We start from the raw sequence: 17,791 nt of genomic DNA, 5'->3' as shown, positions 1-17,791 counted from the left end.
ATTACATCCGTGTTCCAACCAGATTCATCGACAGATACAACAGCTACGCTTGGCTGGTTACTACCCCATACAAAATAATAGCTTGCGACAAATGTCCATGCTAATACATAAAATACCTATATAAAGATAATTTTTAATATAAATTTACGTAGATATTATTTTTATATTTATTGTAATATCAGGAAAACGCTTTTAAACTTTTTACATTTTCCAAAACTACATCTTTCGAATAATTTAATAACAAATGTTTATAAAGAGATAATTGTACATACGAGGAAATTATTTTACCTTGGCTGCAATTGTACCTTGCATATCCATATGTATTAATTTTATATATTTATTTATTTTACCATGCTGGACGCTCAAACTCAGCAGAGTAATGATTTCCTTTCCTAGAAACTGAAAACGTAAAGTTTCAATTTGAACAATTTGACAATTATGGCGGTTTTATCAGGGCTGCCAGCTTTTGAAGAGTGAATTGCCGTTGACGTATGGATGGACACCGGTGCAAATCGAAAAAGGTTTCTCTATATACTACTCTACAGTCGGAAAATGGCTTTATAGATCGCAAAATCCTTTTACAGGAGTAAAGTAAAGGTACTAATGAAGGGTGGGAATGTAAAATAATTAGTAATAATTGAAAAAAATTAAAAATGCTGTTACCTCATTTTCTAATATAAACAGTTGTATAAGTAATATGTACGAAATGAAATGTTCCCACCCTTCAGAAGACGTGCACAAACAATAACGTACCTTTGAAATTGAGATTGAAAGCCTGGAATAAAAATGAGACGTTCGAAGAAATTATAACCTATAACCATGTCTATCCTTGTCTATCATCATTGTCTATACAAGGACAGATATAGAATTTGGTCGGTAATACAAACGGCTTTAGGATCCCCTTACCGATCTACAATAGCTGTAGTAAGGGCTGGTTTATAATAGCCGTAACCGTTGATTTAAGCCGTAATCTTTAAGAAATTGACCAATCACAGTCGATTATTCTTCTCACATTCGACTGTGATTGGTCAATTTCTTAAAGATTACGGCTTAAATCAACGGTTACGGCTATTATAAATCAACCCTAAGCCTCAAGCCGTAAAGCGGGGATCACACACTTCTGCAACGCATAATGCGTAAACATAAGAAAACTGATTGGTCCATATACATGTGCATAAGAAAATAGACCAATCAATTTTCTTATGCTTACGCATTATGCGTTGTACAGAAGTGTGTGCTCCCGAGCATTACACACGTGCCCGGTGTCCACGATGCAAGAACTGTGTCCAAGTTTCGGTTTAAGCCAATGAAACTGCTACTTTTCTATAAGAGCTGCAAGTTTATTGGCTTAAATCGAAACTTGGACACAGGGCTTAAGACCGTGGACTTGGGTAAAGGAATTGGCCTATAGAACTCTAATTGCACTTAGCACTTGCACATTCAGCAGATAGAGAACAGACCTATATATGAGCAGGACGAAGTGTGAATGTGAATTCTCCATTACTCTTTTCATCGTGGTATAATTGTGACAAATCGTGACCGACAATTTAGCTCGGTATGTTTCATTATTTAATTAAATTGGATTCAGTTAAAAATATAAAAAAAATATTAACAAGTATAATATTATAACGTGTATTAAAAATATTATTTATTTTATTGATTCTTTTTGGAAATATTTGATATAAGAAATGATGTGTTTTGTGTAGCGTGTCATTCACTATTGTTGATAAATTATAAGCAAGTGTTTTTGTTGGTCATTTTATGATTAATTGGTTATTAAATTCTTGTATTTTGATACATTTATTCGATTTTTTTTTCATCTGTATTCAATATATAGCTGCATCTGCAATTTACGTCTGATATTTTAAAACTTAACCTTTAAGACATATTCAGTATGCGTTTACAAATATCATTTTTTTAAATTTTATCTGTCCTTATGTGAAATTAGATATTGCCAAACAGTTAAAATGGCAGATGCGACGATGGATAACTCTGGCAGACTGGTGAAGATGGAGGTGGATTATAGCAGTACTTGTGATGCAAAAATACCTGAATGCAAAAAGCTTGCTTCTGAAGGAAAGCTACATGACGCCTTGGATCAATTATTAGCTTTAGAGAAACTCACTAGAACTGTTAAGTATACATTAATACTATAAAGTAGGAAATACTTATGTATACACTACTGTTTGTGAAAAACAGTATCCTAAAAAAGAAGTTAAGCACATGATTTTTATAGAATTTGTTTATTAAACATTACTGAGAAGAAATAATTATAAATTCATTGTCAATGATATAGATTTACTTTACTAGATATACTGATCAATTAGAACTTGCAATATCTCTTATACTTTCCATCCTTCCCTACTCTGTTTTATATGAAACAAATCTATTAGTTCCTCATATCAGTACTTGATCAATTGTTATCAAGGATGCCAGGAACAAAAGGGCCATATGTTCAACTCAATGACTGACCAAAGTTGCATTATTGACATGAGAAATTATAATGCTTCTTCAAGAGCGTAACATAATTTTTTCCTGATGTTCTATTTTTACGAACAGTAGTGTGCATACATATGTGTATATGTGTGTATTTCAACTTTTATCTCAAGGAAAAAATTAAGTTCCATTTAAGAAATTAGTCGCTTTTAAAATTTCTTACGACATGACTCACATCGGAATCATGTGTCATCTCCCTTTAGACTATACAACTTTTGTCCGAAACATTTTTTCGTATCTTCCATATTTTTCAAGATATTTGTCTGCGTCGATTAAAATGACTCATTCTGTATACAGGGTGTTCGGAAATTTAACCGATAAACTTTCAGAGATTGTCGGGGGCACCCATAAGGGTCATTTTTTGCAAATGAACCTGGGGCTGGAAACGCGTTATTGCATAGCTACGACGTCGAGAATATCAACGACAGAAGGCTCTGAGCAAGGTGAAATCAAGGACAATCCCAGCATGTTTGCCAGAGTCCACCGGTCCATTGTTCAGTGCCTATCACCTATGCAAAGATCATGGGGGATGACACTTCGAGCATCTACTCAAAGACACCCTTCTACATCGCTCATAAGCACTAGTGATGTAACGACACGTTTCCGACTCTAAGTCTGTTTGCAAAAAATGATCCTTATAGTGCCCCCGACAATCTCGGAAAGTTTGTCGGTTGAATTTTCGAACACCCTGTATATATATACATATAATTTTATTCTTAAGCTCTTTTATATAGGGCGCCGACATGGTGTCAACGTCTAGACTTCTTGTAGCCATAGTTGAGATCTGTTTAGAGGCAAAAAATTGGTCAGCGCTTAATGAACACATAATTTTATTATCAAAGAGGCGCTCTCAACTTAAACAGGCTGTTACAAAGATGGTTCAAGAATGTTGTACTTATATAGACAAAATGCCTAACAAAGAAACTATGGTGAAACTGATAGAAACTCTTCGTTCGGTTACAGAAGGAAAGGTAAATATATTTTCACCACTATATTAGGGTAAAACATAGAAGTTTTATAGTAAATCTTGATTTAGCTATAATTAAGTATTAAAACATCTGTGTGATTAATTCCACTTTGAAAGGTTTGCTTTAACATATTTTTGATTATCCAATAAGAGTTTACTGAACAGTTCCAGATTTTACTAATTAATGTACGCTAATTATAATATTTCTGTATGATTTACACTAAATAAGAAATTTTTTTACAAAGATATATGTGGAAGTGGAAAGAGCAAGACTTACTCATCGCTTAGCTAAAATAAAAGAAGCAGAAGGAGACATTGCAAGCGCTGCAGTCGTAATGCTTGAATTACAGGTTTTTATAATTTATAACGATAATAGATACACTTTGGTAAAACTTAACTATATCATATTTAACTATATATAACTATATTATACAAATTTACAAAGATTGTAGTACTAAATAGCATATCACATAGGTGGAAACATATGGCAGTATGTCACGTCGAGAAAAGGCTTCTCTTATCTTAGAACAGATGAGACTTTGTTTGGCAAAACAAGATTTCATGAGAACTCAAATCATAGCAAAGAAAATTAACGTCAAGTTTTTCAGTGACGAGAACGATGAGGAAACTCAGACACTGAAATTAAAATATTACGAGTATGTATGCCATATCTTATACCTTATTTATTACACAAGGGTTTTAACAAATCGTATTTTATGTCTAGTTTGATGATGGAATTAGCGCGTCATGAAGGTTGGCATTTGGAGTTGTGTCGACATAATCGAGCAGTATTGGAAACTCCAACAATTCGAGACGATCCAGAGAAAAGACATATTGCACTTTCTCGAGCTGTCCTCTATCTTGTACTCGCACCGCATGAGCCTGAGCAGGCTGATCTAACTCATAGATTACTTGCTGATAAACTCCTTGATGAGATACCCACTTACAAGTAATGATTGCAATTACTTTGAAATATTTAAAATACTTATTTTTGATTCTCTGAAAGTAATATGAGTTAAAACAATCTGCAGAGAACTGTTGCGCTTATTTGTTAATCCCGAACTGATAAAATGGTCAGGATTATGTGAAATTTATGAAAGAGATCTTAGATCAACTGAAGTCTTTTCGTCTTCAACTGAAGAAGGATGCAAACGATGGGCAGATTTGCGGAACCGTGTTGTAGAACACGTAAGTTTAAAAATTATTTAGAACGTGTTTAAATGATAATGAAAAGTATATATTAAGTTATACCACATAAAATTACCAATATTAAAATTCAGTTGGGAATTGACTGTGATTAATAAAATTGAGATAAAGTACTCTTCAGGTTGTGCTATTTAAAATTTATAGTAGCGTTGTCTCTTTCAATTTTCTTTGATTGTAAATTTAGGCTGGCATATAGCGCTGCTCAGTCAAGTAGGAACATTAATTCGGTCTTTAGAGAGAGTTGTATTAACAATAGGATACCCACTGAATAGGATAATTTTTTCTTAACAATGTAAATTTTCACTATTTTCCAGTTACCAAAATTATATATTTTTATAACTATTTTATCAGGTAAATTCTATTTTAAATTAATTGAGAAATATTTTATCTTTTTGTTCTTCTAAAATATAGTTATAAAAAATTATAATTTTAATGTAATGTTTCTTTTATTCGTTCAAAAGTTACAAATTATTCAAAAGATTCTTCGATATATACTTGAATTTTAAAAAATTGCATTCAGAGTTATCAAGAAATCTGATGTTCATTTACAATAATTGCATTTGGGGTAATGATTTTTTAAATAGGACCTATCTACTTTTTACTCATCTTGTTCTTTTTTTAATTAAAAAAAATTCTAATTTTTGAGAATATTCTGGATGAAAAGAAATCAGAATAGATTCTAAGATTCTAACATATTTTGATATAAAATATAAAATAGTAAAATATTCGTTTGTCAATAATCTTACTTTAATAATCTTATGCACAGCGTGTATATAAAAAAAAAAAACATTTTTTAGAACATAAGGATCATGGCCAAATATTACACCAAGATTACATTAACTCGCATGGCTGAGTTACTAGATCTTCCGACTGAAGAAACAGAAGCATGCCTTTGCAATTTGGTAGAGACTGGGGTAATCAACGCGCGTACAGATCGTCCAGCTGGCGTAGTTCGTTTTACTGGAACGCAAGAACCAGCTGCTCTTCTAGATACATGGGCTGCATCGTTATCGAAATTGATGGGCCTTGTGAATCATACTACACATTTAATTCATCAAGAGGAAATGTTGGCCGTTGCGCATTCTTAAAATTGGTATATATATCATGCTTGTGTATATCGTATTTTATGTCATACATTTCAATTTTATTTCCATTCAACAATAGCATATTATTTGCAGATTTATTAACAAATTAACTTGAATTACGATTTTAGAAGTGTTTTTTATAAAAACGCTTTTTGTTTATATTTTTGTGTATTTGCTATGTAATTCACACGGCTACTATATTTAAACTATTGAAAATATTGTTTATTTGGTATGGAAATTCTCTATGTGGAAATATACGCATTGCAAATAAATTTTTTTTTATTGGTCATTAATTTTAATGTAATACAATAAAAATAGAAAATTTATATACAAAATAGCTTATTATACCGAATATATCCTAGCTTGGATAATATGAAACTAAACTGCGATCAACCTTCCGCTATAATGCATTATAAGGTAAATAATTGGTCTACTTTTCAACGAAAAACAATTTCATTTGATTTCTAATCAAAATATGATTACTGAGTCTCAAAGTATAAAGTATAAAAACTTTATTCTTAGTGTCCCATTTAACACGTTTTTGAGATGAAATTCGAGTAATATAAATATCGGCTTAATGTCTATTCTATACTGTATTCCACAAGAGAACATTAGTCCTCCGCGCATACTTATGTAGTATCACTCGCTCGCGCTGACACTTTGTAGTAAGCTATACATCCACAAGCAGTACGGCGGTGTGGAAAGAGAGCTTTCCGGGCGTGACCTGCGCGGATCGGAAGAAAATTCGTCCGATCCGACTAATATTCTCTCGTGGAATAAAGTATACTAATGTAGCTTAACTTTAATCTTGGTTTAACTAATTTTTTATCTTTTCTATAGTTCTAAAAATTACGAAAAAATAAAAAGAGTTTAACCAAGATTAAACTTAATCTACGCTGATAGAAGTGGACATAGAAGTCTACTAAATTTTTACTTACTGTTTGAATGAAAGATTGAAAAGTATCATGTAATAATATGTCTCTATATGTCTCTATATAATATACGCATTGCAAACGGACGTTAACAGATAAAAATAAATAAAATAGTATATAATGCAAATTAAAAACGAATTTCTATATAATCATTTTTGTTATTAATATTTAAGATATATTCGTTTAAAAAAATTGGGTATTACATTTTGTATTATCGGGACTATTTCCAATAAATGGATGGAAACTAATAGTAAGATATAAGCAATATTATTATAATTTTGCAGCATAAATTAACACGGGGCATTAGTTTAAAAAAATAAACATAATTCATATAAATTAAATCGCTAGCTAAAAAACTACAAAACATATTATATGCAGCTTAATTAGTGGCATTTTTTAAGTAAGTTTGGACATCGTCCGAATTCAGGCCTTTTAATGCGCTTTTTAAAAACATTTAAATCAATTTAATATATACATAGTTTAGTATTTTAATAATAAAAATACAAGTACTTAGTATTTAGTATACAAAAATAAATTTAATAATAGTTTATATAAAATTAATAATTAAATATTATTATTATAAATCAATCAAAAATTGTCTAAAGTTGCGTTTACATACGCAATGAATTAATAGGCTTGTTCGCGTTGCTTGAAATCCCCAAACATTTTTGCACTTGAAATGAGATAAATATATATTCGGCCGTTGGAAAGAGAGAAAGCGAAGATGCTGAGTGCAAAAAGTGCAAGCAACGCGAACAGACCCAATGGCGCCAATCGACTAGTGCCAGTAAAAATGCAAGTGTAAGCTGAACTTGCACAGTTCATCGTTCCTCTTTTTCTCTCTAACGTGAAAAGAAAAGGAGGAAAGATGAACCGTGCAAGAAGTTCAGCTAAAACGAACCAGGCCTATTGGCTCATTTATCTTCGTCGACCCGTTGCGATTCGTCTGACATTGGCAGCGCTCAGCAGAACAAACTAGGGTCTCTAGGTGTATCCAGGGCAGCACGACCGCTTATTGAGCCGTCAAGTAGCAATTAAGTATGATTGGCTGGATCCAAAAGTAAGAACCAATCACAATTTTACTGTTTAGCGGTTCAGTGAGCGGTTGCACTCCCTGGATGCCTCTAAATGACGTCGCTACGATCGAACCAATCGGCGATGTCGGTGTCGGTAAATCGACTACCAATCCGGCGACGGCATCACTCCAAACGGAATTCAGAATTAAATGACGGTTTGTCACGAACGGGTATACAGTAGACAAGTGTGCGAAAGTAAATGTTGGCTTCGTTTATTTTATATCCATCTCCTTTTCATGTTAATCGCTCGGTTCGCATACTTGGCGACATACATATTACTTGTGCGTTCTTTTAACGTAGAGAGGGTTTCTTAACTGATCTAACAATTAAGGTATGTTGTCGAGAAGGTAGCTTGTAAACAACTTGCTTTAAATTCAAGATAACTTGAAAACTTTTAAATTACATGTAAATTTCTATAAGAATATGGGTGATTATGTATCTTATATGCATATAAATGATAATGAGTGATTAATTCGTGTTCTCGTGAATTAAATCACGGTGAACAGGAGTTATGTTGCACTTATCACATTAGGCTGTTAAAATTTGTATTTATTTATTTCCAAGCGTGAAAATGGAATATTCGAAAAAAAATTTAACAGCAAAGTTAGCGCTTTTATACAACTGACATGTATGTTTGCTTTGTGTGAATAATGATCTACTTTGTATTTATCAATTACTCTATAATATTTTGCAATGTACTATAAGTATATTTATATTTATATGAATTGGACTGTCAGTATATTGCTAAATTTTATATATATATATATAATATGTATATATATGTATATACGTATAATTATATATTTATATATTACTTTAAATTGATATAGATGGAGAATACACTGGATTCGATTCGCCCATCAGAAAATCCACGAGAAGAAATGTCATATTTGTTTGGTAGAGATCCTAGTATTTTGGCATACAGCCAGAGACCGTTTCCCTCAAAGGATACAAAAAAGAATTTGCTTTCATTGTATGAAGTAGAGGAAGATAATTTTACCAATGAAAATGTATCCGAACATTCAGAATCGCAGACCTTGCAAACTATTAAGGTGTACCTTAGACTCAAACCATTCCCAAAGAAGCTGAAGTTGACAGAGGAGCAGCAAGAGGCTTACAAAATCATAAATTCCACAACTCTGCTCACGAAGCTACCAATATTGGATAATAATGGGAGTTCCAAACAATCCAAAAGTAATGAGACTGTAAAGGGCCGAAAATTTACTTTTTCCCAAACATTTGGGCCAGAGACCACTCAGTTGGAGTTATTTGAGCAAACGGTACAGCAGCAAATGATCGATTTCTTGGCTGGGCAAAATTGTACTATAATGACATATGGTAAGAAATATTCTATAATACAGGATATTTGAAAAAAGAATTAAGAACTTTCAAGATTTTATATTATTTATTTCGACAAGCAAAATTGCCTACAAACATACATTCTAAAATTAATATTTATTGAGATATTGATAATTTTCTATATTACCTCTACTTCTCTACAACAGGTGTTCTATATAATTTATTCTCTCCAAGATAAATTTCAAAGAAATTTTGTTGCAAAGAAACACATAATCTGAAATTTATATCTTATGTAACTATTTATAGTCAAATAAATCTTGTAAATTGTCAATCGTTGAAAAATATATCAAACTCTTTAGATGTTTTCATATCCAAAAACTGCTCCAATGTGAAACTTAACGATTAATAAAAAATTAACTAGCAAGTACTATAAAATCATTATAAGGCACCATACTACAAAATTTCTATAATTTTCTCAAAAATCTTTAATTGATATGCTGATGATACAGATTATCTGCTATATTTTCAAAACTATCTACTTTTAGAACATTATCAAATATTATTAAAAATCTATAATATTTAGAAACTTATTAAAATACACACATATACGTATAAAATGTTTAGTGGCAATAACTTAATTTTTGTAGGTACTACAAATTCTGGAAAGTCATACACTTTACAAGGGACTGCTACTTCACCTGGACTTATACCACGTGCACTGGAATTTGTGTTTAACAATATTACAACAAGACCAAATCCATTTTATAAACCTTTGCATTATAGTGATGTGGTCAATCTTAACGCACTTGAACGTGCGCAGGAGCTTGAAGCAAAAACTAAATTGCTAACATTCAGTTCCGTGGATAAACATCAGTACATGAATACTTACAAGGAAATGCAAAAATTGTTACAAGAGGAATCAATTCGTCCCAGTCAATGCTATGACGCTCATTACTCAGTTTGGGTTTCATTTGCTGAAATCTATAATGAAATTGTATACGATTTGTTGTCAAATGAATGCCAGAAAAAGAGAATACCTTTAAAATTGGGAGCGGATTCTAATGGCAGAGCATTTATCAGAGGTTTAAAGACTATTTATGTTAATTCGGCGGCAGAAGCTTACCAAATTTTTATGGCAGGGCAATATAATTTAAAAATAGCCGCAACTGCGTTAAATGCAAAAAGTTCAAGGTCCCATTGTATATTCACAATTATATTGTTAAAATATTATGCAGAAAATTTACCAGATACAGTTGAAGTGAGCACGTACGTATTTTTCTCTTTATCCCTCTTTAACATTTTATATATCACTTTATGATATATTCTCTTTCTGTGGTTATTCTTTTCGCTAAGATATTAAAGTTGAACAATTATATTTATTTGCTTTATACAATTATGAGGAAGAAGCTAAAACTTATTACATTAATTTCTCTACATCATCAGAATTCTAATTAAGAAATTGGATGTTTATATAGGTTTTCATTTTGCGATCTGGCGGGCTCGGAACGTTTAAAAAAGACATTGAATATCGGGGACCGATTGAAAGAAGCGCAAAATATTAATACTAGTTTGCTGGTATTAAGCAGATGTTTGAAATCTATTCACGAAGGACAATTGACAAGAACGAAGGCAGATACTGTAGGACCATTCAGAGAATCGAAATTAACCAGATTGTTCCAACGAGCGTTATCAGGGAAGGAGCATCTGGCCTTAATAGTTAATGTTAATCCACTGCCGAATCTTTATGTAGAGACCCAGAATGTTCTAAATTTTGCTGCTATCGCAAAAAAAATTATTATAGAAAGAAAGAAGCGAATACAGAAGAAATCGAAATCAAGGTTTTCTCAAATAGTCACGCAGAGTATACAAACGGTGACCGATTGGGATACCACAGAATTGGAAACTGTGGATTGGCAACCTACAGATAGCGTGGAAGAGAATGATTCCGAATACATTACTTCGGAAGAATATATGGATCTTGCAAATGAGAACGAAAGATTGAAAAAGGAGATTGCTCTTTTAAAGAATTCATCTTTAATTCAAGATCTTCAAAGCCGACATGAAATGGCCGAGAAATATATTGCGATGATAAACGAGCTTGAAATGGATTGGAAACGGCGTATAAATGATGTTGAAACCCAACACGAGACCCAACTTGAATGGACTGTGAAACAAGTTGAGGAATTTTACAAGGGAAAGTTGAATCAATTGCATAGGAAGAGAAAAAGACGCAGCGATTGCAGTGATGATAGCGATGAAGACGATGACAATCTTAACTTAACTATTAAAGAAGTAATTAAAGAAAATACACAATTGAGGGAGAAGAATGAAACTTTGAAGCAAACATTAACTGAACTTAAAGTAACGAATGAAACCTTAATTGTAGAAAAGAACAAAGCTTCTTTTGAGTTGGGATTGTCAAAGGAGGACTTGAAAGTAGCGAAAAGTCTTCTAGAAACTGCTCAAAAAGATATCTGCTCTACTCAAAATGGTAATATTTATATAAAGGAAATGACATCACAGTTACTCGCTAAAGAGGAACAAATCAAGAAGCTAAAAGAAATTCTCAATGAAGCAAAAGAAGAGTATATTACAATTACGTCTGATTTAAGACAGAAGGAACTTTGCATTGATGAGCAAGCAAAAATTACAGTAGAAAATGAAGAAAAAATTGAAGATTTAGAACTACATCTTGAACAAGCTAATGTTTGTTTAATGGAAAAGACGAGAATAGTAGAGCTTCTAGAAGAAAAACTAGAACACCAAAATGAAGATAAAATCCTACAGTTGCAAGAAGAAATTGATAAATTAAAGAATGAAAAATTAGCGTTAATTAAATATTATGAAAACAAACCAACCTCAAAAACATCTATTCAAAATGAATATGAGATTATTATAAAAGAAGAACTGATTACTGATGAAATATCGGAAGATTTAAGTATGATTAAAGAAAATACGAAAGGAAGAATGGAAAATGCAAAAGTATCTGTTGATGAAACTAAAGAAATTGATTCGAATAATTTGAATCCTACAGAAGAGACACTTCCTAAACAGATATTAGTGGATACAGGTTGTCAAGTGGATATAACAAATAATAAGGATCACAACGATACTAAAAACAAGTTGGAAAAGAGTACTCAGGCTAGTGTAACAATAACCACGTTAGAAGATACTAGTAACAAAATGTTTCTGTTAAAAGAAGAAGCTATTCAGACTGATGAGATTGCGGATGACAGTGCAAAGTTACAATTGGATTCATTGACCACACAACTTCATGACATTCAAATGCAATACGAACAGAAATGTTTGCAAGTTAAGAAGTTAACAGAAGAATTAAATAATATGAAAGAGACACTGCAGACTTTAAAAGAAGAAAATTACTCGAACAAAACTATTGTTGATGAATATAAGAATTCTGCGGAGGTACTTAAAAAGGAATTAGCACTGACCACGGAAGAGAAACGTGAAATAGAAGAGACTCTGTTGAACTCCAATGCAACTTCCAAACAAAAGATTGCAAACTATGAATGTGAAATTGATCGATTGGAAAAGGATCTCTCAATTGCAAATAATAATGCTCAACAGTATTTGGAGAAACTGGAGACGACTCAAAAAGAGTTAGATAATTATATATTAAAATGTAAACAAGAAGAAGAGACAAATATATGCAAATCAGAACTCGTTTCAATAAAAAAAGAAGATAATGATACAAATAATATAAGTGCCGATCAGTTAGATGAATATACAGAAAAGATATCGCAATTGGAAGATAATCTGGAAATTATAGAGAGGCTGAAACATGACATTGATCAATTAAACACAAATTTGGAAACGTGTCAAGTGGAGAAAAACTGTATACAAAAAGCGCTCGATGAGAATAATAAGAAATTGTTGGAATTTGAGAGTCGATTGGAGGAAACAACTTTCAAGGAACAGGAAAAAGATACTGAAATAGCGGCCTTACAAAAAGAACTGAAACGTATGATACAGAAAAGTGAAAATGCCGAGAAAAATGACGATATGATGGAAGCAGAGTTAAAGAGCGCTATAAACGAATTGACACAGACGAAAGAGACGCTTTTCCAAAAGGAGCAGCATTTAAAAGAATTGAAAATACGTTTAGAGAATTCTGAGAGAAATGCGAAGCTATTTAATTTGCTCGAACAGAACGCGAAGGAGCGACAGGTTGATAATGAACGGTTACGAAATCTAAACGACGAACTGAGAACCAACTTGACGCAGAAGGAACGCGAGATGGATGCGTTTATGAAGAATCGAGACGAGACAGTAACCAAGTACGAAGCTTTGGTTAAAAACCAGCAGGAAGAGTTGGATATGCAAAAAAGGGAGGTGATGAGGTACCAAGAACTATTCCGTCGGCAACTTACACCGACGCCGAATAAAGATGATTACAAGAAGTTGCAGAATCGTATAAAAGTACTCCAAGACAGGTTGCAGAAGTACGAAATTGATGCGAAGGACAAGAATGATTACGACAGCACATCAGAGGAGGAAGTTTCAGCTCAACGTCAACCGAAACGGCGAGGAAAGAAGACGGTCTTATCTAAACAGGATAATATACCGGTTATAGAGTTGTCTGGATCTGAATCAAAGCGCAACACGAGAAATACCGCATTGCCACCACCGGAAACGTCAACCGAGAAAAGACGCACTCGCAGGAAGAAGCTGTTCCTTGAAAACGAATCGTTTGCGGAAGTTGAGCCCGCCGTGACGCTACCAACTCGAAATTTGAGGAATCGAAAGAAATGAAAATATATTAAACATATTGTAAATACTTTGTATATGCTTAAGGAAACCTGAAAAGGATAGCGGAGTATAAACGAAAAAAGAAACACAGAAATATGTAATGTAGATCGGAAGTGAGAATTGCTTTTTCTGTAATATGATCAAATAAGTGCGTACATATGCTTGATTACATGTTTATTAAAAAATCACTGTTCCCTTTCTTTAATATCATACATTTAGGTATAATAGCATCATACATTTAATATCACATTTTATATACAAAAACTTTTATATACAATTGCAACTTTTATATACAAAAAATATACATAATGTTAAAAGATTATATGATATTAATAATAATAGTAAAGTGATTTATGTTCTATTTGTATCAAAAAAATTAATCTGTGCCAGAAGCTATATATAGGAGCTAGGCCTGTTCGTTTTAGCTGAACTTCTTGTACAGTTCATCTTTTTTCTTTTTCTATCCAACGTGAAAAGAAAAAGAGGAAAAATGAACCGTGCAACAAGTTCAACTAAAATGAACAGACCTATAGAGTGGCAGAAAGTGGCAGGAGATCCACGAGAGCGACGCAGTACGACGCAGCGGACGCAGTGATCAGCTGTCATGGCAGTCACGATTCTTGCGGAATAAAAGGGACCAAGTGTTGTTAAAAAATAATCTCCGATGCACTGTACCGGAAGATGATAGCCGACACGTCAATTCTTTAACGCGCTTGGTAGCTTAGCCAAAAAATGTTTCGTATTTTTCGGTGTAACCTCCGTAATCGGTTCCCCGAGTTTCTTTATTTAACAACAAATTAGACCTGAATTATTTATGTGAAAGGCTTCGAAACATAAAGGTGAGAAAATATAATCTATATCTACGTTACTCATTAATTTTCTATTAAGATTAAATTTGATTTTTGCGTAGTGACTAAAAGTGTCAAGTTCGAATACATGGGTGCATGTGTGAAGCTTACTTATACAAAATTTACATTTATGTTTTATAAAGATATATGTACATATTGAAAAAATACTTATGTCTTAATTTTAATTGTATAATAATTTATATCAATAATTATTTCATACATTTTAGGTAAATTTAATGATCCCATGGGTGCGTGATCAAATAGCGGAGGCCTGGCATAATAGAAAGAGTTCAAGGGCAGCTGACAAGCGGTCCTTGGCCCTTTCTTCTGTCAGCACAGGCAATCCTGCAGGCAATAACACCATGCTTACGCCATTACCTACCTCACCTGAAAATTTTTCCATCAACGTCATCAGGTTTGAATTTATGTTTGATATAGTTGTTGAAATTTCAAGAAATAATCCTATTGGGCGTCAATTAACGTCAAATAATTTTATACAGCATAGAGGGAAATGTGTTGGATGTTACGGTGAAACCAAACTTCACTGTAGAAAATATTAAGAAAATAGCAGTGGTACATTTTTACGGTCAAGACACAACCAAACCCATCTCACGCTATCGCTTAGTTCATTCGTCCAAATTTAAACAGCTTGCGGATGAAAATTATGTAGATGATGAGGATATTAATGAATATGGTATAATTATTTGCATTAAGTTATATATTTATGGATTTGATATAATTATCGTATTGATGGATTTCTAATTTTGTATTATATGCTTATTGTTTACACATGCCTTTTTAACACAGTAAATAATTTATTATTATAGATGAATTATTATTAGTGGAAATACGATCGACCACCATACAAGAAAATCTTTCAGATGAAGCTCTTAAAGGTCCAAATTTAGAAGCAATAGCTCGAGCTACGAGTGATCTACCTAATCTACAAAATGCACCTAAGCCTGTGCCATCTACAGAATGTCCTGCAGATGTAAATATATATTTCACATGTTTTAAAATTTATACTTTTGTTTATTACGGTATTTCACCTTTATGATTACTCGTAGTTCCAGAATGAAATCCGTAAGATTTTAATAACCCTTGTAGAAGCGTCTGCAAAGATCTTAATGTATAGTCCCGATGCTGAAAAATTATATGACGTTATTAAGGAGAAACTCGAAGCTAGATGCAAGCCTATTAATGATCCAAAAGTCGTAAAAACTCTTATAGAAATGGGTTACCCTCACAAAAAAGTTCTCAAAGCGTTACGTCTTCGAAAGTAAGTATCAATGTTTTTATCATATATTTAATATTAATATGTATACGCATTGGTAATTCGCGTATAATACTATGAAAATATACCTCTGTCCTAGATCGAATATGACAGAAGCTTTAGAATGGCTCATAGAACATCAAGATGATTCAGATGATGAAGACGATGATTTCTTGTCTGTGGATACAATGACAGATACAAATATTGCAAGTCCTAGTTTCTCAATGGGTGCTAAGAAAAAATCATTAAAAGATGCATGTTTGGAATTATTTGAAACAGGTAATCCTTGCACAAAATTGAAATGTGCATTATTATTTGAAAGAGAATTAAAATAAAAAATAATACAGTGTACGAAAAAAACATACATATATAAATGTGTTAACTCTAGGAAAACAGGATCAAAAAGAAAAAAATCTGATACATATCGTAGAATTATTATTGCAAAGTTTCCGACAATATAAAAAAATGGAATTTAAACCTAATAAAAGAGCAATGCGGTCGCTTGTAGAAATGGGCTTTGAAGAGAAGAATGTTATAGGAGCACTAAAAATTACTGGAAACGATCAGGCTAATGCTGTAAGTTAATTATTAAAAAGACATATACTTAACGTGGTATCAAGGACAGGATGACCTATTTTATATGTCAAATCTCTTAAACAATACATTTTAAGGAAAAATGTTTCAGATAAAAGTTGGAGGGTTCAAAGAGGCCCAATAGACGATCTTATTAGATTTTGGGTTCAAGGTCCATATTGAGTGGTACATTTTTCTTTAAAATGTATTGTTCAAGATATTTGAGGTGAATTTAAAATGGGTCACCCTTATATTTAAATTATATATTTTCATATTGTTTTACATATCTCTTTCGATAGTGTGAGTGGTTGTTGGGCGAAAGGCGACGTAGCTTACAAGACTTGGATGAGGGTCTTGAACCTGATGGTCTAATTTATAAAGCAATTATGGCTAATCCTCATATTCAGCTTAGTCTTACAAAACCCAAGATGTTACTCGGTAAGATAAAGCTATAAGAAAATATAATAAACTAAAATAATATGTTTCTTAAAACTTTTTCCTATTTCTTTCAGCATATTTATCAATGATAGAAACACCTGCCTCGGCAAACGTATGGATTAACGACCCTGAAATTTCACCTGTGCTTAGCCAAATATCTAAGACATATCACACCGAAAAACATGCCATCCATATGAATCGTTATACCTAGTATTACGATAAAACTTATTTGAGTCTTTGTAAAATACATATTTTTATATAAATTTATAATTAATTTTCGCGGAGATATCAATCACCGATTAGTAATCAGTTATAATTATTACAATTTTAATTATATATAATTATATTATATATTATAATTACTGCTAGTTAATTATTGTTATAATTATAACTGCCGCTAGTTAAAGAACTATTATCATATTTATGAAAATTTCATGGGATATTCACTCGCAATACGCTATAATATGTAATCAATCACACATCATTTGATTTCCATATACAGTGCAGAGCTTTCGACGTTGTCGACAAATTGCTTGGTGTTGACAATTCTTAGAGAAAGAAAACATGCTTTAATATATATGAAGACAAAAAATTGTTATTTTAACATGTAATATATAAATTCTTATAGTAAAATCGAATTCGTGTCAAATACCTATGCTTTTCCGTTCTCCAAATCGAGAGCTAATCAGACATGTGCTTCTACAGAATTATACAATATGTTGAAATATAAAGTCGCAAAATAAATTTATTATAAATTAAATAGTTCTAAATTTATCTATAACTGTCTTCGTTAAAATAAATAAACGATTTAATTTATCAGTTAATGAGAGA

The 17,791-nt window shown here is 32.2% G+C and overlaps 3 protein-coding genes across 5 annotated transcripts; all 3 read left to right on the top strand.

Annotated features, from left to right (window-relative positions):
• Positions 1-1,424: 1,424 nt before the first annotated feature.
• Positions 1,425-6,026, top strand: Rpn5 (regulatory particle non-ATPase 5). 2 transcript variants are annotated; one of them, XM_071794595.1, is made up of 9 exons: positions 1,425-1,555; positions 1,949-2,132; positions 3,231-3,467; positions 3,709-3,813; positions 3,938-4,119; positions 4,188-4,412; positions 4,495-4,651; positions 5,467-5,762; positions 5,848-6,026. In XM_071794595.1, exons 2-8 carry the CDS (start codon positions 1,968-1,970, stop codon positions 5,755-5,757), a joined length of 1,362 nt encoding a protein of 453 aa, XP_071650696.1. In that variant the 5' UTR covers positions 1,425-1,555; positions 1,949-1,967; the 3' UTR covers positions 5,758-5,762; positions 5,848-6,026. The 2 variants fall into 2 exon arrangements, with proteins under 2 accessions (XP_071650696.1, XP_071650694.1); XM_071794593.1 differs by having other exon boundaries at positions 5,467-6,026.
• Positions 6,027-7,921: 1,895 nt separating this feature from the next.
• Positions 7,922-14,265, top strand: LOC139822661 (uncharacterized). Its single transcript, XM_071794578.1, has 4 exons — positions 7,922-8,093; positions 8,593-9,100; positions 9,709-10,327; positions 10,537-14,265. The coding sequence occupies exons 2-4, from the start codon at positions 8,593-8,595 to the stop codon at positions 13,829-13,831; spliced, it is 4,422 nt and encodes a 1,473-aa protein (XP_071650679.1). The 5' UTR covers positions 7,922-8,093; the 3' UTR covers positions 13,832-14,265.
• Positions 14,266-14,407: 142 nt separating this feature from the next.
• Positions 14,408-17,720, top strand: Kpc2 (Kip1 ubiquitination-promoting complex subunit 2). Of its 2 annotated transcripts, none has more exons than XR_011734573.1 (9): positions 14,408-14,667; positions 14,904-15,091; positions 15,177-15,370; positions 15,504-15,667; positions 15,744-15,955; positions 16,050-16,228; positions 16,338-16,525; positions 16,635-16,748; positions 16,822-17,055. XR_011734573.1 is itself a non-coding variant. In XM_071794592.1 (9 exons), the coding sequence occupies exons 2-9, from the start codon at positions 14,913-14,915 to the stop codon at positions 17,169-17,171; spliced, it is 1,392 nt and encodes a 463-aa protein (XP_071650693.1). In that variant the 5' UTR covers positions 14,411-14,667; positions 14,904-14,912; the 3' UTR covers positions 17,172-17,720. The 2 variants fall into 2 exon arrangements, 1 of the variants encoding a protein (XP_071650693.1); XM_071794592.1 differs by lacking the exon at positions 16,635-16,748 and having other exon boundaries at positions 14,411-14,667; positions 16,822-16,960; positions 17,035-17,720.
• The last annotated feature ends 71 nt before the right edge of the window (positions 17,721-17,791 follow it).

This window comes from Temnothorax longispinosus, chromosome 12, assembly GCF_030848805.1.
Source record: "Temnothorax longispinosus isolate EJ_2023e chromosome 12, Tlon_JGU_v1, whole genome shotgun sequence".
In the NCBI taxonomy this organism is placed as follows: domain Eukaryota; kingdom Metazoa; phylum Arthropoda; class Insecta; order Hymenoptera; family Formicidae; genus Temnothorax; species Temnothorax longispinosus.
The sequence above is the reverse complement of the archived record's forward strand: the minus strand, read 5'-3'. Positions and strand labels throughout refer to the sequence as shown.